Below are 27,778 nucleotides of genomic sequence, written 5' to 3' on the forward strand. Positions count from 1 at the left end.
GGCTGTAGGTTGCTGACCTCCGCTGTAGTCTCTCTCAAATTATGCCTTCCCCTACAATCTATTAAAATCTGTATCTTTAATTTAGAAATCAATTAGAAAAGGGAAAGGATTTTATGAGAACATACAAGCCATGATGAATTCCATCTGAAAAACAATCAAGCAACGCTTAGTAATTTACTTTTCCCAGAAAGACATGCTCCTTTTTATTTGAAAGACATTTTCGGTCTCCATGCTGACGTTTTCAGTCTCTTCCAGCGTTATACAAAAAAAAGATCACACAAGCTTGTAATATTCTTAACAGGTGGGCCTAGTATTTTGGAATCTTCCTCCTTCCTTTAAGAACCTCCCAAGAGAAAGCTGCTCTCAACAGGAAACCTATATTATTATACACTCTTCTAAACGACTGTTACATTTTACACTCCCTCACCCTATTTCCACAACAGAGAGCAAGCTTAAAGAATAAAAATGTCTAACAACACAGGGGTATCTGCTGGCTTCAAGGACTCATTTGAAAGAGAAAGTCTTTTTCAGCTTCTAAATATTGTATCTATTGTCTTCAGGAAACAATTTTCTGCAAACAAACATTACCAGATGTTCCTCCTTCACTATATTATGACCAGGACCTACATGAGAGGCATCTGCATATGCTTGGAAACTCAGGGTAAAATCTGGACTGGCCCACAGAGACTTGGCACAGAGAGTGCTAAAAAAAATGCAGTACAACTACATAATTAAACTGACCCTGGACATGGTGAAAATACTTTGTATTATGAGCAAGATTTTGATCACTATGCACACACTCTAGCACAATAAAAGGTGAATAATTCATCATCATTTTTGAAGAAAGATTATGCATCACTCAACTTGGGGAAAGCACAAGGGATTTCACTGGTATGATTTTTCTTTAGGGACAATGACAAAGTGCCGCTCACCAGCAGGAAACTGAAGCACTGAACTGTGTTCTATGTGCCATAAATCAACACTGCAGCCTACAGGATGTCTCTCTGGTACCAACATACCATCAATTTTTCAATAACCCCCTTAAATAATGGAAAATGTGAATGGCGACAACAGTAATGAAAAATGAAATGTTTTGCACGCCAAAGACTCCAGAATAACATGGTTAGTATGCTGCTTCCACAGTTTAAAGTAGCCCTTTACACGAAATGTGTACTTTTCTGAAAATAAGCTATACATTAATCTCAAAACAATCTGCGTAGTCTCCGAAACATTACATCATTTAGCTCTTATCACAGCTGCTTCTAAGCAATCTGGTTTCTTTTGCAGTCTTGAAGTCTACCGAGGCAGCAGCTACCTGAGGTACAATACTTCTTGTACAGTGACCCAGGGCTAACTATATAGCTTTGCTTCCTAATAAGACAACAACCTTTTCTACAAAAAAATCTCTCTGTGAAGATTTTTTTTTTAAAAGGTCTGTTTAGATGTTGTTTCTCAATCAAACAAGACTATTCAACTACAAGATAGATACTCTGTAACAAGGTCAGCATCCCACATTGCTGTGCTCTTCTTCAGCAGTCATAAAAAAAACAAGTTCATTCATCCCTTGACCTCTTTTTTTCTCCAGAATAAAAAAGGAGACCAGGTTGGCTTAGTGGCATATTAGCAGCGAAGCGCAGCACCATGTGGGAAAATTGATTCAAAACAGACTTGTAGTCCCAGGCACCGGGCCAATGAAGTGGAGAATACTGTGCAGCTTGCACAGTAAATTGAGGCAGTTAGATGCATGTTGTAGAGAAATGGCTCCAGAACTGCAACAGGAAGAGCAGATTCTGGCTTCTACACCTCCTATCCTTGTTAGCGGAACAAGTCATATTATTTAGCATGGATACAGGTGGCACCATTTCCCTCATTTCACAGAATGGGAAAGCGAAGAGAAGAAAGTTGGGACTAAACAACTTGCCCAACATCACGAAACAAAACAAAAATCAATAACTTGATGGCAGAAGTGCCTGAAAAAGCCTCTTACGTTCCAAGCCCTGTCCGTGCAGTCACCAAATATTCACGTGCAGTTGACTTTGGTTGAGTAGGTAAAGAGAAGACTTATCAAAGCTGGCTGAAAACTTTTGCTGTGCTGGAATGGGTCTACTTACTAACATAATCTACTACGGTTTTGGGTCTGAGTTCAAGAATGAATTAATTCAAAACACAGAAATGCAAAGCAAGAAAGGCTTTCCACAGTTAAGTCAAAGCAAATGATGATTCCCTCACCAAGGTCATCAATGCTAGCAGCATATGCACCAATCAATGGCAATTAATCAGGGAGAAGATGCTAAGGAACTAAACTTACCCAGCAAGAAACTATAGAACTGAATTACTTCATTGGAAGGAAAGTTTAAAACAATCTGCTAAACTTAACAAAACATATAACGGTACTATAAAAAAGTTTTAAAAAAAGATAGGATTCCTTTGAGGAGGGGTTTTCAGCCTTTTTTAATAAACGTGCCCATGGCGACCGCACGCAGAGTGGGCGGGGGGAGGGGAATGGCATCAGACATGGGGGTGGATGGTGACAGCATGTGGACCACCCGGCGTGGCAGTGGCAACTGCATGCGGAGCAGCGCAGGGCAGTGGCGGCCATCGCATGTGAGCTCCTGCCCCACCACATCTGGCCAGCCAGGCGGCATCTGTGTGGCCCGCAGAGGGGCACCACTTCCCTCGCCTCCCGGCCCCACTCTTGGGACGCAGTGGCATGGGGTGGCGGCGCTCCATCCCTGCCCACCCGCGCGTATCCCTGGTTGACAACCCCTGCCTTACAGAAAAAGAACAGGCATGAATGACCAGAACAAAACAAAAGGCATTGCTATTTTCACTAAAAGAACCTAAATGTAGAAAAGAAGGGCCGAATCCTCCAATGGCATACTAATTTATGCTAATTTAAACACCCAAGAATATGGTCCTAGAATGCAAGGAATATATGAACGCCCAATTACATTTTACAGTACATATCGGCACGTTTTATCAATTTTATTAGTAAATATCATAATCAGTTCCTGATTAGGAACACAGATTAAGGCAGATTTCAAAGGCCAGCTAACTCTGAACAAGACAAACATGTGGTTTTGAATATATGCAACAATTCAAATGCTTATATGTGCTGTTACGCTGTGGATGCACAAGATGTCAATTAAATATATACCCTCAAAGTTGATTTCCCTTCTACAACATGCATCCAGATGTGACCAACTTCCTAGACTTTTGGTCATATTTTTCACTATTCCAAGGCATTCAAATTAGGAATTTTTCTTATATTTATACAGTTTTTATAGTGAGTGGGTGATAGAAAAAAGTAGTTTTTTCTACTACACAGCACAGCACAGGGAGCTAGCTGCACATCCCCTCTACTGTTTCAATTATGAACTGGACAGACCATAAAGGGATGAAATTGCAATCTAATCTACATGACTGTGGAATCCTTATCTTCTTTTTTAGGTTCTTAGCTGTACCAAAACTATGGATATGGTATAAGCCAGCAGGAATTATCTGTCATACTAAAATTCATATTAATCTTGGCTGTAGTTTGTGAAATAGGGACACCTGTCCATTGGGCTGTATGACAGTTGTGACCTACGTAAGTTTACAAGGTCACGGAAAGGCATCAATACCGCAATAAAATGCTTAATGCTGCAAATGTATCTGTGATAGCTGACATCTTACCTTGTTCATTAACGCATTAATAATAAACCCCAAAGATACGAGTTTGAATATAAACATCACAAGATTGTGATCGGTCTCCTGGTACATTGATTTTTCACATCTCAGTCACATCAGGCAGCAAACCTTTAAGAAATGCCAAAGGGAGCGGGAACTCTGTAGGTTGCAATGGTACAGAATAGTGGTAACCTCAGCCAGATACATTTTTATTTAACAAAGAAATGTTTCTAGGTTGTACTGTTACTTATTATTAGTGCTTGGTTTTATTCCAACTTTCTTTTCTGTAAAAGCCAGAGAAAGCACTTGAGGAGAAAGATACAGTGATTGCAAATTGCTATTATTTGCCACTTGGATTCTTACATTCAAGAACTGAATACAGCCCACTTCTTAACAGCAACAACGCTCATTTCCCATGCAATTGCTGCTTAAACAGTAAGGAAAATGTGCAAACGTATGTGCTGAAGTGGAAATTAGAGCATAAGTGAAGCTCCAATTTAGCTTGCAGCATTTTCACAAGCCAGAGTGAAGAAGTGAGAAACCATAATGAATTCTTACTTTATTTTCCACATGCTGTATGTTCACAATATTTAACCTAACAGTGTAATAAAATATTAAAACTACACTGCTATCCAGGGTGTGAAATTCAGGGGGAAAACCTCATCTACCAGCATGACATGTAATATTCTTAGACATAATGCCCAATAATCTGCACTGACTGTCACCACAGATTCTACTTTGTGATGTGCAGCTGCTGTTAAAAAGTATCTACCCAATGTAAAACGCAAGTGCCACGGGGCACTTCAATAATTGCACATCCCTGCTGGTCACTGCAGCAGTTCAATAAGCTGTCAAAAAAAGAACCAGTCTATCCTGCCAACCTATGACAGAGAGATAGGGAGGCACACAGCAACCCACCCAGGAGAAGGAAAGCTTTGAATTCAAGCCCCCTTGGCCTTGGAAACTAAATGTTTTGATTGAAGCCTAGACCCACTGCTTAGAACTGTGGATGGCATCATGAAGGGCGCTCAGTCAAACTAAATATTATTCCAAAACTATACGGACCTTGGATCAGATGTGAAAAATGCTATGGCATCACCCAGAAGGGGCATTCTCCACCTGCTGTCGTATGGGGACAAAAGGCATCATCTCAAAAATTATAACTGTGGTTAAAAAAAAGACAGGGAATCACTACTGATGATGAGAAGCAATGTACTGAATGCAAAGATGGGGATAGAAAACAGTGGACCTCATGGAAATAAGAAGGGCGACATCAGTACTTTCAAGAAGAAGGCTAGAAGGAAACTAGTGAAAGAGATGAGCAAGGTATAAGATCTTTTGCACTCAGGCCGAGATGGTTAGAATATACTCTGCATAGCAAAGTAGGAAATGTGAGAGGAATTTCAAAGGGAAGAGAGAAAGAAGAAGGCCAGAGCTGAGATGCACTGATGTCCCTCAGAAGAGACATAAATGAACTAGGAATAAGAAAAGGAGATGCCACTGATTGCAACAGCTCCTACCGCTGAGTGGGAACAAGTCATGGCTCTATACTGTACCTTGAAGCGTGGGGGCTGCCTCAGCACATGATACAGAGAGGCATGTGGTCTCAAACCATGTTACAGGGAAAGCCTGTGCTTGGACCCAAATGAAAGACCAAGTCTTTAGTCCAAGATGTAAAGAGCCTTTCAGATCACTTTCAAATCATACCCAAGAAAAATCTCTCCTTATAATTAATGTCTAATTAACCTACTGCCATTATACCTATTTTTTAATATAAGTTCCTTCCATAGAGCCAGATCTTCAGGTGAATAATGGTAGCCAATTTCTCTTCCTCAACACAGCTCTGCTTTAATTTTGGATCCTGGAGAGATCAGATCAATAACTCATCATCAGCCCAGCCGTATGCTGCATTATGTGGTCAATGTCAGATAGCATACCATTAATAGCCCCATGCAGGTATTGCATTTTTATCCATTTCAAGGTCCCAGTAATTATCTCTAAAGGGCTAGGTAAGCTTTTAATAGGCAGTTCAAAGGCTACTTCTCCTGCCATGCTCTACTGCTGTCACTGAGCTAATTGAGGATGTCTCAACGGACAGTCCCAAGTGCACAGCCTGCAGATTATATTACCACTGAAGATTAGGATGAGTCCATATTTTGGCATTATAAAGTCCACTCTTAATGACTCACATTTTCAAGGCAACATTCCCTAGATAATAAGGCAATGTGATAGTATAGCAAAACATTTTAACAAACATATTCACTAAGGTTAATTAAGAAGGTAAAGAAGTAGCATTAGGTCTATTATGTAAAACAGCAACCAGCAATTTTAAATGCCACGTAGGCATTACACCGATGAGTCCAAAACAGAGTGCAGTGTAGCGATACAGTTAGCTCAGGTACTGGAAAGAGTATTGCAGTAGCATAAGTATTTTTATACAGCAGAGCATTGTGCAGTGCTGACATACCCACAGATTTTGACAAACAACAACAAAATAAGCTGACAAATATGACAGATCATGAAACATTCGTAATTCACTGTCATCACAAATAAAGAATAAAACTGAAGTTAGCAGGTACCTGAAAGAAAGTATCAAAGTACTTAAAAAAAAAGAGAAAAAGGTTAAAAAAATACAAACACTACTTCCTAAAAAAAAGATCATTCATGAATCTTAACAAGGAGAAAAAGTTCTTAACAAGTATTGACTTTTTAATCTGGCTACTAGCTTGATCATAAGTGATGAAAAATAGCTGTGTGTTCCACATATGTAGGATGGTAAATAAGCCAACAGCTGTGTTTGCCAGCATCTTATCTGCAAGGACTCCCATTGCTAAATTCCAGTGGGAGTAAACAGAAAAGTTGGTTACCTAGCAATTTCTCCTCTGAAACAGACCTCTTCCCCATTTTTAAGCTGTTTGGTCTACATCCCTTCGCCTGCAAGCATCTGGACAATTTTTGGCTGGGGAGACACCATAAGACACTCCAATTATTGAAAGGAAAGAGAAACTTCAAAGAGACTGTGCAACCTCCTGATGAGCGACTGAACCTCCAAACCCAACTGTACTGTCTCCTAAACTAGCCCAGGAATTTATAGCATGCACAGGTTTGTAGGCAACCGGAGCTTCCGGCTCCTTTCCTTACTACAGCTTCCCCAAGAGGGGAAGATGCTGTTAAATCAAACCTTCCCGCTCTTTAAATACTCCATCCTACCACCCGCTCAACAGATTTCATTTGATATCCTATGGGACCCTTGAAATCTTATCAGATTTTGTTTTCCCCCTCTTTCTCATATGTCCTGCTACCCCTCTGTTACAATTTCTAGCAGTAGCCATCACCATTTCACTACTATCCCAGTTCTCATAGACTTCTCCTTAGTTAAATACTTCCCAAAACACAGTGTTTGATCCCAATTCAAAACTGCTGCATATTTTTCAATTGCCCTTGGCCTAAGCAGGCGGCAGCACTGTTTCTTCCCTTGGCCTCCCTGGCCCATTTCCTGAATACAGTCCGTCTGTGTTAACCCTTCCTACAAATTGGGCCCTACAGCCCTAGCTGCCACGGACCAGAGCTGACCCTCCAGATGCACGCTCGCAGCAGCTTAAGCATGCTCTTTGTGCCCAGAAATCCACCCTAGCGAGCGCCCTTTAACTAGGGATTAACACTTCAAGTATACAATAGAGCCCATACAGAATGTGTGTAGGGTTTCCACTCTTTTTACTTTTCCCTTCCTGTAGGCAACATGGCAGGGGAGATTAGCTTATTTTTAGCTCGAGCCAATTGCCCCTGCATATCCCTTGTTCAGTCAGGTATAAACATTACAAGTTAGCAACTTTCAATTGTATGATCTGGTGGGTATAAGCTATAAGCTCCATCAGCACTGTATTCTGTACCTACACAGAAAAATTACAAATGCTGCCATTTCATTCTAAAATAACTTCAAAACATGAACAACAATTTGTAAGCTATAAAAAGATTCCCCTACCTATTAAGTGTCTCTTTCTGAACAAATTAAGGTTATGCCAGAGACTACCCAGAGGCAAGGCTTGAAAAGCACTGAAAAAATTGTTTGATCTCTGAAAGCTACATTGCACCAGCACTGTCCCTCAAGGGAGCCACCAGGTTACCCAAGAAAATATACTAAGTAACTTTTCAATTATTTTTCAGTGACTGACCAAAAAGAGTTGAATCAAATCCAAGATATTAACCAAAGAACTAGGGTCACTTTTCTTCAACTATTTTGTGAGGATGAAACCTGGATGGCTCATACTTGCACTAGCCATTAGTAGTAAGCAACCAAGCAAAGAAACCAACTTGACAGATTAAAAAATGATCCAACGCAAGTGAAGAACTAATAACTATTCTTTACAACAAACCAGAAATCGGCTTTAAAAATGCAAGAGTTGTTATTTCTTTCGGATGTGTACTTAACAGCATTTCAGTTGTTGGTCTGGAGTGCTATTCTGAGCTTGCCCTGCCCCTCATGCTAAGACAATATGGTTGCTGCAGGCCTCCTGGCTAGTACAGACATGGATCTTAAAAAGGAACTGACAGTTCACACCCTTGTAAGCTGAACATTAGTGGAGTGACTTGGACGAGCATATGATGTTCAAGTAGGTGGGTTACAACTGACTGTATGAGAAAAGAAGTTGCTTTTCTAGAGAAAGCCTGGTGCTCAATTCAGTTTGGGGTAAGAAAGTAGCAGGCATTTTGCTATTTCTTCTGTCTCCAATTACAGGATTGGGGAACTCCCAAACTCTCTCTTCCCTTTGTTCCCCAGCCTAAGTGCTTCGGTGAAGGACTGGCTGAAGGCACAGCTCTGTGGACGCTGCAGATAGCCAGCCTGTAATTTGATCTTTCATCACATTCTTCATTATATCAGACTGAAGCTAGAATGAAAGCTAGTAACAGATATATTTACACTTCAGAGAGCTTGACCCTAGAACATCTTGTGATAGCTCACAGATACCAACACTGTGCCCATGTCGCACCAGTCTGAAAAAAAATCGTTCTGTGAAAGGGGTGCATGCCCTGCAGCTTTAGAAACTGGCAACAGGCCCTTCTTTTTAAGTCAGAAGAGGGCCACTTTCATGTCACAGGATTTAGCCTGCACCCTGAAGTCTTTGAGAAGGCTCCAGTGATTTCAACGGACATTGTATAGGGTCCTTAGAGCCAGGCAACAGATGGATGGCACTTCCCACATGCTGTTTAATTACTCTCCCATCATGTTTCTATCCTTTTGCTTTTTAGGGTCTTACAAGGAATGTAAGCATGACAGCACAAGAAACCTGAAAAACAAGAGAAGACTCCTGGGACTTTTATATATTATAATCATGAAATTGCAGCTGGGTTGGCTCATCTAAATTATGGTAATACTTCTGAAAGAAGAGAGCACCCTCCCCTCAAGCATAATGAGCAAATACTATACAGAAAGAGAACACAAGCATTCATTTAAAATTGGACTTGGACTTCTCTCTTGTTCACCATCCACTATGAGCTCATGTACTAATCTTCTGTCCCAATGCCTGCAGTTCTTTAGTCTTTGACGTCGGCCGTAGTTATTGTAGGGAAAATAATATGACTGTTAAAATATTTTGTTGCCTACGTCACTTCAGAGATGATAACACGGAGCCCTATCTTGCAAATACTTTAAATGTGTAAATACAGTTATTCATCCCACTAATGTCAATAAAACAACTGAAACAAGAAAAATTACTCTTTAGCTTAAGAATTTACTCCGAAGTGGTTAATGAGTAATCACCAGCAAATAAAGTGGTGTCTAACACATGAACAAGAAAAATCTGAGCATTAACTTTTAAGGGAAAGGGGAAGAAAACTACAGCATGCAATCTAACCTGAATTACAAGTACTTACAATGAGTGATTATTTGGCCCCAAACAGAATCGGAAAGCTCCAGTGACTGTACCATAGCGGTATGGCTAGAGGTGTGAATGCGTCTATTTTCCCCTTTCATTTTAAAAATTCAGCTTCCAGCTGCACAAAGGTAATGTTTCTCATCTTTTTCCATACATCTCACAAGCAAAAGGACACTGTGGAATGTTTATCTCTTATCTGGATATTGTCATTTTACTGTCTCAAACGTCTTAAAACAAGCTTCTCACTAGGGAGGAAATCAGTCAGCATCAGACCTATTGGGGATACCCTGCACTTGCTCAATGTCTATAGCTCTTACACAGTTCCAGATGTTCAGAACATTAATAATGCACTAACTCAAAACCTCTTTTTGAAACTTTAGAATGTGCAAATTGCATTAAAACCTCTTTGCCCTCATTAATGGCATTGTTACAATCCCAGTACTCTGGAAAATGTTTTTTGGCATTTGTTTAACTTTGTAATATTGCCATTTACTCATTTTAACAGCCAGTGCTCAAATCTTAATGCTTTTAATAGGCCTAGCTAAACAGACTACCATCTTTTGTAAATTTATTGATGTAATTTAATAAATAAGTAAAAGTTGCGAGAAGGTCCTCCCCCCATCTTTTCCTTGATTGTGGGGAAAAAAAAAGTGCTTAATTTCTTACCATTTGTGTATAAAATCTGCATGCCTAGGCTTTGTCTGCAGGTTGCTTGATAGAAATCGAGTCACCACATTTGCTTCTTATGGATAGAGATGTTTCTGAACACATTAAAAGATTCGGTTCTCTTATTCCTCTTCTGCTACTCAGAATGGCTGAGGTCTACTTAACTCACCCAAATCTCACTAAAATAAAGGGGGTCTGTCTTAAACTAAGAACAGGCAGGCAATCAGAATTAATACTGAAATTGTATCCTTAATTCACCCTGTCATATGCAGGGGTGACACATTTACCTCCGGGGCAGGAGACAGCACGTTCAAGGACTTGAGATCATATTGAATGCACACACACAGAGGACAGCAACCATGTCCGAGGTTAAACTGAGGTCTCTTCTGCTTGTCCCTGGTGACTGTCTAGCCTGAAATTAAACATTCCCAGTGTCCTTTTGGAAGCGCCTGGGGTGATACCATTCTTTTGGCCAATATATCCTCAATTAAATGGGTATCATCTCCCATAGCTTTTTTGTCAAGCGTTCTGTACTACAGCCAAAGCACTGTTTCAACCATGTTGTGACTGATATTTGTCTATCCAGTCGCTATATCCTCAGGCATGGAGGAGGCTAAACAAACTGTATATGCTATGATCCATTTTCCTCTGTTCCCAGGAAGAGGGCACGTTATGACCTACAGACATAATGGGATAGGTTCAAAGGGCATAAACCCAAAATCTGAATTTAGAAATGTTGATACAATTGTAAAGGTGTTCTTGACAAATGAAATTCAATTAGTTTAAAAATGAATAAAGTACCTGCATAAGCTCACATTAACTGTACCTGAAGTCCTTGATGCATAGAGCAAGTTCAGCACAGAGCTTAAAAATACCGGGCTTCCCACTGCCGTCCTGTTAAATTAATTTAATCCTGACCACTACTAGTGCATTTATAGACCAGTCGATGCCCAATCTTTACTTCCGCTGCCAATGCCACTAAGAAAAGGTGCAAGGTAGGATACAATTATGACACGAGCATCAGCTCACTACACTCTATTAAATTTTTGTGGTCACTACAAAACTTTTCCTGGAGTTGAGTCTGTAATAAGAAAACCTGAAGGCTCCATTTTCACTTAGCAATGCCCTTATCCCACACTCTCAAATGATTATTACCAGTAGCATAATTAGGATGGGGCAGCTGCCCTGGGTACTAACTTAAAGAGGGGTGCGGGGAGGCAGGTGGATAAAAGAAAAGCTGCCGCCACAGTCATACATTCATGGCAGTGGCATGGCAGTAGCCAGAAATCACTACTGTCCCCATGTGTTGCAGGTGCCCTGGGTGCCTGGCTGCTTTGTTACACCTCTGACCGTTGTAGACATGCACTGCTTTCAACAAAATGAACAACAAGGCTTAACCAAACACCGCTTATGGGCTATGTTGCAGAGCTTAAAGCAATGTCTGTTCCATTGTCTGATTAAAGCTTTTGACAAAATACGAAGCCACCATTTCCATAACTGCTTTTTAACCAGTTGCTTGTAGGACTGGGCCACATAAAATATTCAGATTCCAAAAACGTGCAAGAAATTCAGCTTTGATAGAAAGGAAGCAAATAGGGGAATGAGTATGAATTACTGAATGAAAAATAGAAATGCAACCTAAATAAGTGCCATGCTTTGTACTAAAGATTTACGAGCCTGTTAGAACCATTTCTAAGGACCACTGAAGTCAGCTTCTGTGAGGTACCTTCCCAGACACAGCTATCAATGATTATTCAATATGAAATTGTTTTTGTAAAATCCAGTAGATAGTTTAAAACGAACCAATACTGTGAACCTGAATGCTTCCTTTATAACAATATAGCCTTACAAAATACCAGTAAGGTGTATATATATATATATTTGGTAGCTTTTCTAAATTGAGCTTTGTACTGAGTTAGAATGAAATAGCCATCCCAAACTAATAATGTCAAATTCCTAACATACTGGTTTTACATGGAACATTACTTTCAGAAAGTACTGACTAGTGGCAGCAGAGAAAATAATTTGGATTGTGCTCATTATCTTAAAATCAGAAGTGAATGCAAACGGTACCTTAAAGGAACTGGTTTATGCATCAGACTCATAAAGGTGTGAAAGGTAATCAAGCAGAGTCTGCACTGGATGTAAAAAAAAGAACCAAGACTCGACTCTGGCACCAGACAGAAAGTCTCTCTTCCAAAAATCATTTAACGGAAACTTTGCTACCCACAAAGACAAATTTGCCGAATTTCTTCTCTCTCTTTGTAGTGGGGTGAGAGTGTTGCTGAAGCTGTCATCAGAGAGGAAATGTAGAAGAGCGAGAGGCGTTTTGTGTTATCTTATTATTGGGCCAACTGTATAGTTGGGAGAGAAGTTAAGCAGGCGTCTCGACTCGCCTTTCACCGGGGTGGTAACTGGCCTGGCACTTCCTGGGGGCTCCGGCGCCGCCGGGAGCCCCACCAGGCCACCCTCTCCCGGCAGGGTGCAGTTTCCGGTCGTACCCAGGACCAGCAGCCTCCTACCACCCCCTGCGGCTCCTCCCCTTACCTCAGGATGCAACTCGGCAGCCCTCAGGCCAGGCGATCTTGTTGCCTCTCCTCCAGCAGCCAAACTGCCTTGTTTACATGGGCAGCCCTGGGCCTAAAATGGCTGCCCTCATTAGGCACCTGGAGGCTGCCGGCTCCAAGGCCTTAAAGGGGCAGGCACACACAGTGCCCTGCCACACACTGTATACAGAAAATCTGCTTGTGCCCACAGTTCATCTAACTTCTCTCCCACCTAGGGTCCAAAAGACGTTCCAAAACAACCTTCATGTCTTCTATCTAGTTACACGCTCTTCTCCTGGGCTCTACAGCATCATGTGCACCTAACGATGCTGGAGGCCACAGCTAAGAGCTTTGTTTTGCCCAGTTTCCAAAATCTTCATTTCTTCAGAAGAGATCTCATATTAAGATGCACTGTGGTAACAAGGAATATTATAGATTCAAATCAAGAACACAAATGAAGAAAAGATACTGATGAAAAGCTGATTTCCTCCTAAGAACATTTGGTTTTGCTCCGAGTCACAAGAAGAGAAAATACTTTTTAGGATCAGTTTTAATTAGAAATCTTCTTTAAATGATCTGTTGAGCAAAGTAATCTAGATGGCTCATGAATAGGTAATCTAGGCTCTTCCTTTGCGATTTAACCGGGGTTCATTAGTTGCTGTTATTCTACAAGTAGTACTGGACTCTTTCTTTACCCTTCTTCTATGGGAAATGCTGACCAACATAATTCAGCTCTATTTTCTTTTTCTTTAATTCTCATCTATGGTGAATCAGGTCAGGGTGAACAGAAAAACAGCACTCCTTTAAAATTAAGGCATGATGAAAACCTTCTCTAGAGCATGAACACCAGCTTTACCCAAAGGAACTCAGTCTAGGAGGAAATAAGAGAGGAAAAGGTACTCTGGGAACTAAAGGGACCTAGAGATCATTTCATACACGATACTTCGCATTGCATTTGTTAGTGTCCACATGCAGGGGTTTTTTTCTTTTCAACTTGCACACTCCAGGCAGTACTGTATATACTAGGTGGTCTGGAGAGCCCAATAACTCCATATCACATGCTCTTCTAACATATGATATTTTAAACTATGATGAAAAACACATCTACCAACCTTCTATAGACTTTTCCCATTAACTAACATTTAATTCCCCTAGTACCTCCCACACAAAAAAAATAGCTGTATGTTATATTCTGAAAAAGGACTCAATGTGAATGCAGCGTAGCAAAGTGTTGGTGGTTTTGCAGAAATCTGCTGGTGGCATGTTTACTACTGCTTCAGATAATGACTCATCAAGGCAAAATGGTTCTAGACAGCATGATAGTTACAGAAAGCAGTCATGCACTAAAGCTCGGTATCACAATGCACTATACAGCAACTGCTGTGAGAATTACAGAAAACATGGATGTAAAGACTGACTTTGTACCAAAGGGTCTTAAGGGCTGAATCAGATCATTCAACAAGTCTGGAGAGAGTCACGAGAAATCAAACAAACAAGCCATATAGTATTTATATCTTTTTAGATTAGTATTCATGAAGCCCCTTTATTTTCTTTTGTGTACTATGTACAGCTCTCTGTTACGGTCCACTATAAATTATACATCATCACCCAACAACTGTCAAGCAGAACTTTGCCAAACGAGCAGAAAAGTTAAAACATTAAATTCTTGACTGTCAGAGGCAATGGACATATAATTCAAATCCGAATCCACAGAGGACTTTTGACTTGTGAAAGGTGAAGGAAGAAAAGGGTGAGGTCTCATCCTCAACAGAAGGAAAGCCTGCGAATCAAGAAACTCAAAACAATTTGAGCACCTGATCATCTTGTTTTTAATTCTAATCTCAACATTATGAATCAACATTTAAAAGAAATAAATTAAACAACAGAGCAAAGAAAGGACCAAGATTATTGTTTAAAGATTACAACTGATTGTAAATAGCTCCCAAAGAAAGGTCAGTTAATTCATCATGATGGATCATCACTAAAATTTATAAGCATTAGCATTTTTCTCCTAGCTGGATAGTCTGACTTTGATATGACACATATTGAATGAATCATCTAGGATGCAGGCACCAGGCAAGATATATCTTAATGCAGACAGGTCGGCGACATGAACCCTAATGGTCCTTATCTTAATCTTGTTTAAAAGCATCTTAGATTTCTGAGTAATCTTTTCACATTCTGATATTCTCTTTTATAGAGTGTTTTTGCTAGGAGTTGCTACTGATTTTAACATAAATGCATTTTTGTTGAATAGCATCATCAGTTTGTTTTCCAGGAACATATTAACCTTCAAAAACTGTGGCCAGGATTGTATTTCAATAAATGTAAAATTTGAGTTATTTAAAAATAATTTCAAAGCCAAAGTAACAGAATTGGGAAATTCTGAGAATTTTGATTGGGAAAACATAAAATAGCATATTATGGCACACTATTCAATATGTAAAAATAGTGTGTGAAGCTATACCAAGACAGCTCTGCATGTGCCTGATGCATCACTTCTACCTCCTACACACATTTTGCTATTAATAAATCTAAGATATGTTATGCGTGTAATACCTAGTGCTATTTAGTTAATAGCAACATTTAAAATTTTGAGAAATTAGAAATAAACAATTCTCTGATATTTGTCATTTCTTGGAGCAGTGAAGTAAGTACTATATCCCTTAAGCCATCTAAATCTAGCGTCTTTCAAAAAACCCAAAACAACTGCAGTACATTATTTTATTATAGAACCGTAATATTCAAAGGCATCATCAACATTGGGATTTGCTGTGTTCAGCGTTTAACAAACACATAAATAGTCACAGCCTTTGGCCAGGAAAAAAAAAAAAAATCAAAACATAAGATCCCATCAGTGAATAAAACAGTAAGATGAAAGAGGGTATTAAGGAAAAAACAGTAGTATTAGTAGTAGTAATAACAATGCAGTAGGATTAACAATATCTACAACTTGATTCCAAATCCTTTAAACATTTTTTGAAGAAAATTTCAAGCAACAGTCCATGATTACTTAATCATCTGCCTGCATATCCCTACCAGTAACAGAGACAATGGGTTCACTTATTTCTAAGTGATTTGAGTTACTTTGTTAAAAAGGATCACAAATCACAGCACAGGAGCAGGAGATGTAGAAGACAGAGCATTCTTGCCATGAATAAAGGTGCAGGATGGAATTCAAAGAAAGAAGATAATTTGTATTATGTGTGCATTTGTCCACCCCCTTTTTGTCAGTTAAAAAGGGATCTGAGGAGTCCGAGGACTTGACATTCGCAACTTATCAAAGGGAAATTTCACATTTAGATGGCGAATTATTTTGCTACTGGAAATCAAATGGGGCTTCTTCCCTAGAGAGGCTCAGGAATCTAGTATATTTTACACCATAATAAACACGCTTACATATATCCATCTTAGGTGTGTATTCTGAATCTGCCTTTATAGGTACATGGACAAAGCAGCTCCATGATTAACCAGAATTCTTAGATTTTTTTTATTTTTTTTTTTATTTTATTTTTTTTTTTTTTACCCTTTCAGCTCTGCTTTTGCACTACAGCATGGTGCAAATACTGGGCTGGTGCAGGATGACAATTAAACTGGAGGTGTACACATAGCGCTTTAGCTCATGCAGCATACTTTAAGAGAACAACTCACAAGGTATTGTCAATGCACCTGCAGAACCAAGCAGGCAGTGGATAGCAGCTGCAGTCAAGTAGTTCTGTTTCCATTCCTTCCTCTCAGGGAGAGATCTTGGGCAATCTTCTCCTCTGCCCAGAACCCTCACTTGTGCATGTTAAAGTAGGTTTCTATTTTGTTGCCCTTCCTTTTCACCCTTTATCTTTCTAATTATCTTTCTAATTAGTTTTCTAAAAGCACATCGCTCAGGAAAGAAAGAAGTTAGGATGACTAATAGTGAAACAATGTAGGCTGCACTGCTATCAATCTGATGGCATATTTTCTCTGAAACTCGGATGCGAACTAGCCAGCTGGGGATATGTCTTGAGAAGGTGGCAATGGAGCTGATGGAACAGGGGAATATCACTGCAGGCATATTTCTCCAGGGAGTTGCACTTCACCTACCGTAAACATTTAAATAGGCCATTTCCATTGAACGAGGCACGTCATGTGGTCTATTCCATGAACAACAGTTGCACACCTCATAGACAGGAATTTGGGAATTGTTTTGTTTGCCAGTCCAGGATGATGAACTTCCAAAATTTATGAGAACATAATTAATAGCAAAAGGGGCAGTTGACAAAAACAACAAGACATTCAATGAAACTAAATATATTGAATGTCTATATGCTGAAGATTGAAGATTTATTCTGAACTCAATTTCTACTCTTCACAACTAAGCAAACAGCAAAATCCCATGTCTGAAAGATTTCAACTACTAAATATAAAAGCAGTTTCCATCAGATTTCCTTTATTTGAAAAAACAATATATTTTCATATTGTTTGAAAAACAATATAATGTGTTCTCTACTACTATAATGATCAATCACTGAAAATGCAGAATCAGAATAATACCAGTTATTTGCCAAATTGTACCGAGTTTTCAAGGTACTACCGATGACTTGCAACTCATCTGAAGAAGTTATTCATAGAAGGAATAAGGATCCTTTAACTTAATACTATGAGCTCAAATTACAAGGATTTAATGCTGAAAATAATTTAATTGAATTATAAAAGTATATATCACCTATTTTTTGTATGTTTGTTCAGTAAACAATATGAAGGGACATGTTGGGAGGACAAGAGAAAAATACAACTCACGTTATAGCCTTGGGAAAATATCTTCTCTCAGCTTATTTTAAAATCATTTTCCTACATGGATTAATGTGAAGTACTTGGGCTGACAATTTTATGTACATTAAAATTATTCTAACATGGTCGGGTAAATCTCTCATAGATTATCAATACCTATTTTAAAGGAACAGTTTACAAGCCTCTGGATGGAGAAGAAACTTCCAAAGGAATCTCTCCCAAGAGACAGTTGCATTTTGACCCAATTACTTCTCATTCATGCAAGACAGCCCAATGCAGAATAAAGAGAAGAGAAAATATCGCTTTTCAGTTATCTGGAGTTTACATTTATCAGTCCCTTCATTACTGTTGGATTTTTTTCCTCCCAGTCAGCCTTTCAGTGAAGCATAATGGCAAGAGGGTTGGGGGTGGACACCTGACTTGTTCACCATTGTCTTTCATTCTTTATTAAATGCCAGTTACGACTCTAATCACAATGTCTCTAAGCAATTTCAGGTCAGGCAAGTATCATTTCTTAACAGAAACTTGCAAAAAATATTTTAAAACTGTTTATACACAGAAAAATGACTGCTGCACTGCATAACATGTAGCATTATCCCCACTGCTGTTCTATGGAAGTGTATCAAACTGAAGAGAGTCTGGATTTCAATTTCAGCCATAAGAGAAATTCAGTTTCATATTTATCTTGAGACTGCTGGTTTTGCATATTTAATGTATACATATTTTATGAATTAGAATGATGGGTTATTTAGATTTGGTAGTGTGCCTCTTTCTACCAATTCTGTATTGTATGGTCTAATGCAGTCACCTAATGGTTGCTGTTGGTAACTGCAACAATAGCTGGGTTTTGGGTTTTTTTTTTTTTAAATAGACACCAAGCAACAGAGGACCCGATATATTCTTCAGCCAAAAAATGTATTTCATGTTGGCAGTGTCTGAAACAAAGATATCTATTTTATCTATTCCTTCAGGTTTAAAAATTACTCTTTTTGAAGGACTTCTAAGATTAGCAAAGTGGTCAAAAAACTTACATTGGCTAAGTAGCTCCAGACTGCTGCACTTTCATCAATGCTAGCAGCTTTGACTGTTAGGAATAGTTTCTATTAGACCACTGTTAATTTTACAAAATCACTTGCTGCAATCCAGACATTGTCAGAGTTTGATAAGAAAAACAGGTCTGTACTTAAGAATTTATACTGCAGGCTTATGCTCTTGTTTCTCAGATCTGAGTTAGTTTATTACGAAGTTACAGCCTTTGCCATAATTATAGAGCCACCTATCAGCAACCAAATTTGATAATATGTGCTTTGTAATAGAGAGAATTGATCTCCTGGGACAGCAGGCACTGTGCAGTTTCCACATGACACAAGAAAACACAGCTAGCATTCACAGTGCTGTGAAATGCAACAATAACCAAAGTCAGGAAAAATGGGAGTACCATGCATTACATATAATAGTCACCAAATAGCCAAAGAATCACTATTTACACATAGCAAAGTTGCCTTTTATGGTAGGCAACTGAATGGCAGGAGTTCCTTAAAAGTTGTTTTTTAAAAAAAATGTTAGACCCATAGGAACAGTTCTAAAGGAAGCACTAAATATGCAAACTTTCTCCACACTACTTTTGTAGTACGAATCCTTTCTAGTAGATGCTAAGAACACAGAAAGCACACTTGGTTCACATACCAAAATGTCCTTTTTTGGAACAACATATACCTTGGTTTACAAACTTGTTTTCAGGCAATCAGCTGCAGCAGGGGTGAGCAAAATGGCCAATCCAGCCAGCAGCCAGACTGCATTTCCCAGCAACCCTCGCCTGCATGGCTGGGGATGGTCTCCACGGAGACCCTAGTCGCAGCTGTGCTGTGAAAGCTCAAAACTGGGGTTACCATGGAGATCAGCCCCAGCAGTGCTGGCAGGGCGCAGCAGAGCAGAGCCGGGGGCTGCGCTGGAGCCACTGGGATCTCACCGGGGGAGGGGGGTGGGGGCAGCTTGCTCCAGAGCCAGGACAGAGCTGAAATCTGTTGCCTGCATGCTCTGGGCAGGGGTGCACAGGCAAGGCATCGTGGCTCCGCTCCTGCTCCAGACCAGGCTGTCACCGCTGAAAGCTGTGATCCCCTGCCTGCGCACCCCTGTCCAGAGCATGCAGGCTACAGATTGCAGCTCTGCTGTGGTTCTGGAGCAAGCTGCCCCCATTGTGAGATCCCAGCAGCTCCAGAACAGCTCCCTGCCCTGCTCTGCTGCATGCCCTGCCAGCCCGGCTGGGGCAAGTCTCCATGGCAACCCCAGCCTTGAGCTTTCATAGCACAGCTGCAGCTGGGGTCTCCGTGAAGACTGGCCCCAGCCTTGTGCTGGCATGGCTGGAAAATGGAGTCCACTGCCAACCGGATCCAGCCCACAGGCCAGACTTTGCCTGCCCCTGAGCTACAGGATCCAAGCAATTCCAACAGGCATCTGCACAGTGTATAGACTGTAAACAGACATGTCCTTGGATGTATCCTAACACAGCTGATCTGCTTCACCAGGTGACATAAACATTACCCATCGTTTTAGGGCAGGGTGTAGCAGCATGATATGCTGGGAAATCCTGGGGCATGCCTCTGCACTCCTGGTGCTTCTGGGACCTGATCCTGCATGCCACAGGAATTGGGCCCTGAATTCCCAGAAGCACCCACTCAGGACAGCTGGAGAGTGGCAGCAGCTCCAGGCTGCCTCTGTTCTTCTGCCATAAAGCAGACATCTGCCACACACAAAAAAGCAGCACCACTGTTTACCACCTATTGCTGCAGTCATTGTTTTGGGCATCTGTGGCACAAAAAGCTGTATGGATGTCTGTTTGCTTGGGCTTTGTATCACCATAAAAATGTTTATGGCAGCACAAAGGTGATGTTTGTTTGCAGCCATAGGGACATAAGGCCACAATAAACCTTCAAATAGGTTTTAAGAGGAGAGAACATGAATTAAGGTTTCCTTACCTTGTAAGATGGCAGAAAGCACAAAACCCCTTGGCCAACAGTATGACATACTGAAAGCAGAAGTGCTCCCACTTCGTCCTGGAATTCAAAAGTCTCCGCATGTTGGAATGTGGCACATAACTTCCGACCGCTGGGGCCTGCTCCAATGGTACCAACCCAGACCTGTTGTATTAATATTTCAGTGTTATATTTTTACGCTTATATCAAGTTAACAGGTAAACTGAAAAAAACCTGACGCCAAATATTAAGGTATTTCTAGGCAGATTCATGCTAAAAAAAAACCAAACAAACAAAAAGTAAGAGGAAAAGAAAAAAGGATTACGATACTAAAGCAGCATGCACTGTTATCAGAAGCATTTATTTTCAGCTGTACGGATGAAATACTACCTTCTTACTTCCTTTCATATAGGATTACAATTTTTCAGGATATTTTTATTTAAATATTTAAGTGACATTTACACAAGTAAATGTCCATAAATAACTAATATTCCACTAATTTCATAATAGAAGACAATGTTATAATTTCAGGAGAGAGAACCATAATCACAAACATTTACCTGTGAGTTCGAAATAACATGATTTGCCTCAAGCTGGATGGAAAATTTTACACCAAGTTCTGAAGAAAATGAGTCCATTGGAGAGAGTGTACCTGATGTTAGGACAATTGTCCTAACATTATCACTTAAGTCTGAAAAGGCCTGGAGGGAAAACATTAAGAAAATCAGTACAATCTTTAAGACTACTATGTGTACATTTGTGATCAGATTAAGCTAGTTATGTAGCAGTTTTATTTCACACTTAGCTTACCACAGCTGGATTCAAGCACCAAAAGTTAAGCATGTGGACTGCAGTTTTCTGCCTCGAACTCCGCTTATGCTTTGGTCGTGGAAAGAAGCCATTTCTATCTGAAATATCAACTTGGGTTTCACTTGTCCAAACATATGTTTGTTGTAAAGCAACTCTGTAGTCATCCGCAAATCTATAAAGACGTCAATTAATATAACTGTTAATAGATGTAGCCTACAATTTTGTTTGTTAAATGCATTTCAGAATGCCTGTATCATGTTGCTTCAGTATTAAACTTTCAAAAATCAAAGCTATTGTTAATAAAATGCGCTTTTATCTTAAGCAATCAAACTAATTGTGTATGAAACTCTGCCTATAATAAAAGGATCATGCACTACCAGAAGATGTTATTAAAAATGTAATTTTTCAAAGTTACATGAAGCTCCATTTAAAAAAAAAACCCAACAGATTCCTGATAACTTATTACTTATTACAAAATTAGTTTGGAATCAAAACATTTAGTAGCCACAGTTGGCTTTAATGGGCAAAGTATCAAAATGCTGGTTTATATCACTTTCAAACCAAAGTAAAATAATTAACATACTACTGGAATTAGGCAATGCTATATGAAAATATTCCAGTCGAAACCTTGATAGAAATCTTTGTCAATGTTTATTTATTTAAAAAAAGGAACCTGATTTGGTGGTATGGAACTCGAGTTTTTAATGGGCGTTTACCCACATAAAAGAAAACATTGCCACAATCCTGTTTAAATTATAGGTTTTGTAGGAGAAGCCAGACACTGGCATAGCAGAGGTGCTGCACAGTGGAGAAAGAGACAACTTGGCCAAGCTGCAGAAGTAATCTTGTGCTATGCATGTTTCTACTTTGCCTGGCTCCGACCAATGCTCGTTTGTTCTTTATCACATATAGCAAAGTTACCCAAATGTCCCATAAAAGATTTTTATGCGTGTTTATACAAGGAGGGATAAATGGCAATCAGATGCCTATGAAATGCATTCCCTTGCAATTTTAATATTTCTTGTAGAAGGAAAATAAAACACATCTCAGACTATGCATTTCCACTGACCTGCTGTTATCTTTAAAAAGATACGTAAGAACCATGAATAGTCCATTTAGCACAAACTGAGTGGCAGAACTCACAGTGGGAATCTCAATAAGCTCCTCTCCACCATCAAACCTTGCTACTTTTTCTTCCTTTTCAAGGACGGCAGCAAAATGTTTCTACAACAGGCAAACTCCACATTAACATCCTTCTAAAAAATTCTCTCAGACCGAAAAGCAATACAGATCCAAAGTGTTTGCTAGAACATTTTAAAATAACATTTCCCAATATAGCTGCAGAAACACAACCAAAAGGAAACATTAAAGAGAAATTGTATTGTACTCAGTGCTTTCAACATGTGTGGCACCATACAGAAAGAGAGGCCCTGTCTGAAGTATGCGGCATTATGCTTTGTTAGCCCACTAGAATGAAGACAGTTAGCAAGGGCAGAATTAACAGGCAATATTTCAAGGAACCACCTTTCAATAATGGCATCGAATCAGTGTATCTGTTGTTAAAACACAACTAAAGTTGTTGTAAGACCAATCAAGCAGGGCAGTGTCTGCTACTTCTGAAAAAATGCTGGAGGCCAGATCTGGCCAGCAGAGTCATTTCATCTGGCGTGTGGAGCTTCAGCAGCATTTTAGCGACAGGGGGCTTCAATGGTGGCTGGGCAGCAGGGAGAACCAATAGCAGCAGTGTAAGACAGGTTGGAAGGGGCCTGGGCTCCGAGCGAAGGTCCATTAAAGTGTCCCCCCTGCTCCAAAACATTGCCAAGGTCTGTTATAGAAGATACAGAAATCGGTTCCCCACTATATCTAGTTTACACCCTTGTAACTGTAGTGGCCTACCCCTAATTTACAGCAGGCACATATTTTGAAGACATTTCTGAAAAACTAGACTAATTTAAAGAACAATCTACAGTAACTTAAGCATGTTTAAAAAAAATAACCTAACAGCATCATGCATTTTACCATTAGGTTCCATATCATTAAAAATCTACCTGTAAGATGGGAAATGTAGCATTGGTTATTCCCATGTAATGCAAAATGGTGAGCATTTCTTTTCCATTCCAAACTTTACAGGAGGTTTCATACCCTCTTTCTATAAGCTGACTGGAGGTTTGCTGTAACCAGCTGTAAATAGAGAAAACAGTAGTAATTATAAATTATTTCTTTACTCATGTGAATGACCATGTGAGAGATCCTCCAGAAAACTACACAAAACGGACTTCAAAGCCTGTGCCATACTCCCAGGACAACAACAGATATTTAAATGCATTTCAGTTCTGATTCTTATTCCTTTTGCCAGATTTGTATCTTTGAGCTGCCCTGATTTCAGTGAAGCTGCTCCAGACTCACATTGATGGAAGCAAGGAGAACATTTGCACAAAAGGTTCACATTTCCCCTATATCATTTCCTGGGTCTATTGAAAAAGGGGATAAAATCTAACTTCTTGTTGTTAACATGTTAGGGATGTTTAGGAAATATTTCTGTAGTTTCATACCAATCCAGAATTTAGTTATCCAAAATATTTTACCTCTATAACTGGATACTGGCTAGTTTGTGCCATCTCCAACGTGTAGCTTTTTGGCTACTAAAAAGCATTGAGTTGTTCTTTTAACCATGAATTATGGCAATTAGGCTAATAAAAACTGCATCGTTTAGTGTTGCTATAAGCAAAAGATGAAGATGGCAGTGTTAACAGATCATTACGTACAGCAATACTGCAATGAAACAGCAGCTTTTCACATTTAGAGACTTGAAATTGTGTTATAATTTAAAAAATTAGCAGTAACCTCATCTTAACTAAATAATCCACTGAAAATGCAGTGGGGCGTCCTAAGCATTTAAGCCTGTGCTCAGGTTATAGCCAGACTCAATTTTGTAATTCTTATATCCCTCATGACAGGGATAACATTTTCTCCAACCCAAATGCATCTCTGGTCAGACATCCACTGTTATGGCACTCTTCCTCTGTCCAACAAAGTATGCAAGCTGTTCCCTCTGAGAAAACGCCAAAGCTGTCGGGTTCATCAGCCAGCAGGAGGCATGAGAAGGACAGCTGTCATCTCCACAACTGTCCAAAACAGGTCTGATATCAACTACAGTAGCAACAATTTGAGGGCTGCTTCAGATTCGGGTCTCCGGCTACTACACTGCAAAACAAAATACCTAATAGAACAGTTTTAAAGTCAGTTTGCTAAACAAAGAAACCCCTAAAACCTGATGGAAATCTCCCAGTTGACCACAGTTTGCAATATTTAAAGAAACAGCGATACCTGAATTTAAGGATCAGCCCCAATTCTTCAGCTATTACATCAAACACAAAGAATCAGAGTTATGGCCATAATATAAGAAACAAAATGAACCTGTGAAGCACAGAACACACTCTGGAAGTATTACAACATGTCCTCATCCTAAACCTTATGTCACATATCTTTTGAAATGGTCAGCTGCTGAAAGCAAACAGCAATCAAATTAATATTATACCAGTCTAAAGTCAGAGGGTTTAAAGTGCCATTTTAAATTCTAGAATAAAAACATCCCATTTAAAAACTGAATGCAAAATTATTTAATTTTGCACTCCAATTGACTGAACGAGATACAATACCATTTTAAATAATAGAGCAATACGCATGAAATAAAACCTCCTGCTTCCCAAAAAGATACCAAGCGGCGCACACAGTGAAATCCTTGTACACTGGCATGCCTGCAAAGAAACTCTTTAAGCTGGTGTTTTAGCACATCAGTGGCATGTAAACTCAGACGTAAATATTTTTTGGAGGCAGGACCCAGGAAACTTAACGACAGAGAAACTTCCCAATTACTTATGCAAGCTACAACCATCACTATATGCCATAGCATTTCATTAATTATTGGCTATTCACACCCAGTCCCCTTGCTTTCCACCAGATGCTTTCCCTACTATTGGCAGAGTTGACATGAGAATCAACCTCAATTTTTCTGATAAGGTTAAAAGGCTTGAGGCAGTCAAATCTCTAGCCATGTTGATTTTATTTGTTGCTAAGATTTTTAACATTTGAGAGAGCCAGGAAAGGAGAATTAGTGGCTACTAGGAAATCATTCATATCAGTAACACACACATAGTACCACCGCACAGCAGAGCAAAGAGGGAAAGATGGCCAAGTGGAAGGTTTACCTTATCTCTAACGTAAGCAGGGACTTGCTAACCAAGAAAGACTTCCTTAAGCAGCACTGTAACAAAACCCTGATATCAAACATGATTAAAGAAGGTTAGTTAATATAGACACGGCTGCTCACTTTCTTATTTATTTTTATTCCATGGGCTTCATTGCTCAATTAGGTTTGTCAGTAGATTTTCTTACTTTTGCTGAGGCTAAGAAGTAACATGGTCAATCCTAAATTCTCTAGTGGCAACAGACTCCTCTGCCACTACTCATCTTGTCTCTACCCCTGCTCTTCTTGCTAGTCACCCCAGTCCAGCATCTGGCCTTGTCTCTCTTTCTCCAAGTGGTTGCCTCAGTCCTGTTTCTGTTCTCTTCCTGCTATCTTCCCCACATCACTGTTCCCCTATGTCAAACTGCCAGATCTTGACCCTGTCTATAACTCCTCCTCAAGTTTCCCCCCATACCTATTCCTGTCCTCTCCTTCCCGTGGCTCCTGCTCCTTGCCTTGACTCTTATTCTTATTTTTCTTTCCTACTATCTGCTGCTGCACTCTGCTCTACTACTATTCCTCCCTCCCATCTCTTTATCCTAATCCCATCTTCCATGTCACCTTGGAAACTCTTCTACATCACTCTCATTCCTTAACTCACTGTATTCAAGTCAGGTTGCTTCCTCCTGATATCCCATGAAATTTGGGTGCCAGCTGGGGGAGCACTGAGAAGACAGGAAAGTCTTCTCTCACTCTCAATTATTGTGCAACGCATCATAGTGATAGACCTGGGAGAACAATTACAGGGAAAGCCCTTCTCTGCCCTTAAAACCAAAGGAAGGAGTATGTTCGATTAACCAGTGGGGATGGCATTAAGTGCAGTCTGATCATAGGTAGAAGGTCTAATGCTATGAAGCATGCTCAGTGCTGACAGACTCTTTAGAACTGAATTAATAAGACAGGCCTCTTCTGAGAATTTTCACAGGGACAGGAAAAGGTACATCCTAAATAAGTGGGTAAAGCCCTTTCAGTAAGCCCAGTGCCTCTTCCAAAGCGTGGTGCATTAGAGATTTCAACAGAAGAATTGCAAGAACAACAGATATCCCACTGATCTTGCTCTTGAAAATGGCTGAACTAATTTAGCTGGAGGGAAAAAAAAACTGGTCTCCAGCAGATTCACAGCATGAGACAGTGTGGCAAAGTTACAAGCAACTGAAAACAGGATCTTATAGTGGAAAGTACTGGGCAACTTTAACCATAGGCATCGCCATTTGCACAGTCTAGAACAAAAGCAAAACCCAAATGACTGCCTTTTTATTAAATCAGCAACAAATGCCTATTCTCTCCACAAATTAAACACACAGTTTTCCACAGCTTGAGGAGGGAACATCTTCTATGGGAACGTGAGTTTCTCTAAAACTGACTAAACGCTACTTTGTACTTATGTAATACTTCCTCTCGAAGGCTCTCAAAGCATTTGATAAATGTTAATGAATTAGTTCTGACAAAAGCTATGATGTAAAAGAGTGTTATCCCTGTTAGTCAAATGGAGAAATGGAAGCACAGATAGGGTAAAATGAGTATTCAAGGTCTTGAGGTAGTTTTCAAACATGCCTAGATAATTTGGAAGACTAAGTCCTATTTTCAAGAACACAAGTTAAGCACTTAGATACTTCCAAAAATATCTTTCTTCAATCTATTAGTCAATCAATGTCTTCCCCTTAAATCATTCTTCTGTCCTCCAAATCAAACCAAGGGGAACCAGGGAACTGTAGGGTGGGGAGGTGTCTAGTTATGGCATCTTATCACTGATGCTACCTGGGCTCTAGCAAATGGCATTGGTATAAAAAGAGGCCCAGAAAAGAAAGATTAAGAAAAAGCAAATACTTGGCAAAAGGAAATCAAGATAGCTGTCTTACTTTGCCAGACTGCAACAGACAGCTCGCAGTGGCTCATGATCCTTCTGTCTGATGTTGTTGTTGACCATGGAATCTAGTTCTTCACGAGCAAATCTCAGCTGGGTTTCTGTAACGCTGTAACTAACCGACTCCCGTGCACAGTCCTCAATATTGTGGGCTTCATCTAAAATGACTACCTGGCCTTTTAGCTTAATTTCCATCTACAGAAGAAAATAATTGTCCAGTAAGACAAAGTGAAATAGATAAGTAAGTAACAGCAGCAAGCAGGTTTGTCTTTAAAATAAAAAAAAAAAGTTATCCAGATTCTGTCTCACATTTGCAAGCAATAGAATTTTTTTTTTTTTTTTTTTTTTTTTTTTTTTAAGTTCGTGTT

General features: G+C 39.7%; 1 protein-coding gene across 3 annotated transcripts in view; it reads right to left on the reverse strand.

Moving 5' to 3' along the window:
- The window catches only part of BRIP1 (BRCA1 interacting protein C-terminal helicase 1), a 102,397-nt gene that overhangs the window by 48,222 nt on the left and 26,397 nt on the right, over positions 1–27,778 (reverse strand). For all 3 annotated transcript variants that reach the window (XR_002102995.1, XR_002102994.1, XM_019545673.1), the window contains exons 8-13: positions 27,406–27,605; positions 23,349–23,481; positions 22,370–22,524; positions 21,301–21,472; positions 21,051–21,191; positions 20,494–20,655 (exon numbers count right to left, since the gene is read on the reverse strand). Coding sequence is in view for 1 of the 3 variants with exons in the window: in XM_019545673.1 (XP_019401218.1) it covers positions 20,494–20,655; positions 21,051–21,191; positions 21,301–21,472; positions 22,370–22,524; positions 23,349–23,481; positions 27,406–27,605 (963 nt within the window). In the remaining 2 variants the exon portion in view is untranslated. The remainder of the gene's footprint in view (positions 1–20,493; positions 20,656–21,050; positions 21,192–21,300; positions 21,473–22,369; positions 22,525–23,348; positions 23,482–27,405; positions 27,606–27,778) is intronic.

This window comes from Crocodylus porosus, unplaced genomic scaffold (assembly GCF_001723895.1).
Source record: "Crocodylus porosus isolate Cpor-Errol unplaced genomic scaffold, CroPor_comp1, whole genome shotgun sequence".
Lineage (NCBI taxonomy): Eukaryota > Metazoa > Chordata > Crocodylia > Crocodylidae > Crocodylus > Crocodylus porosus.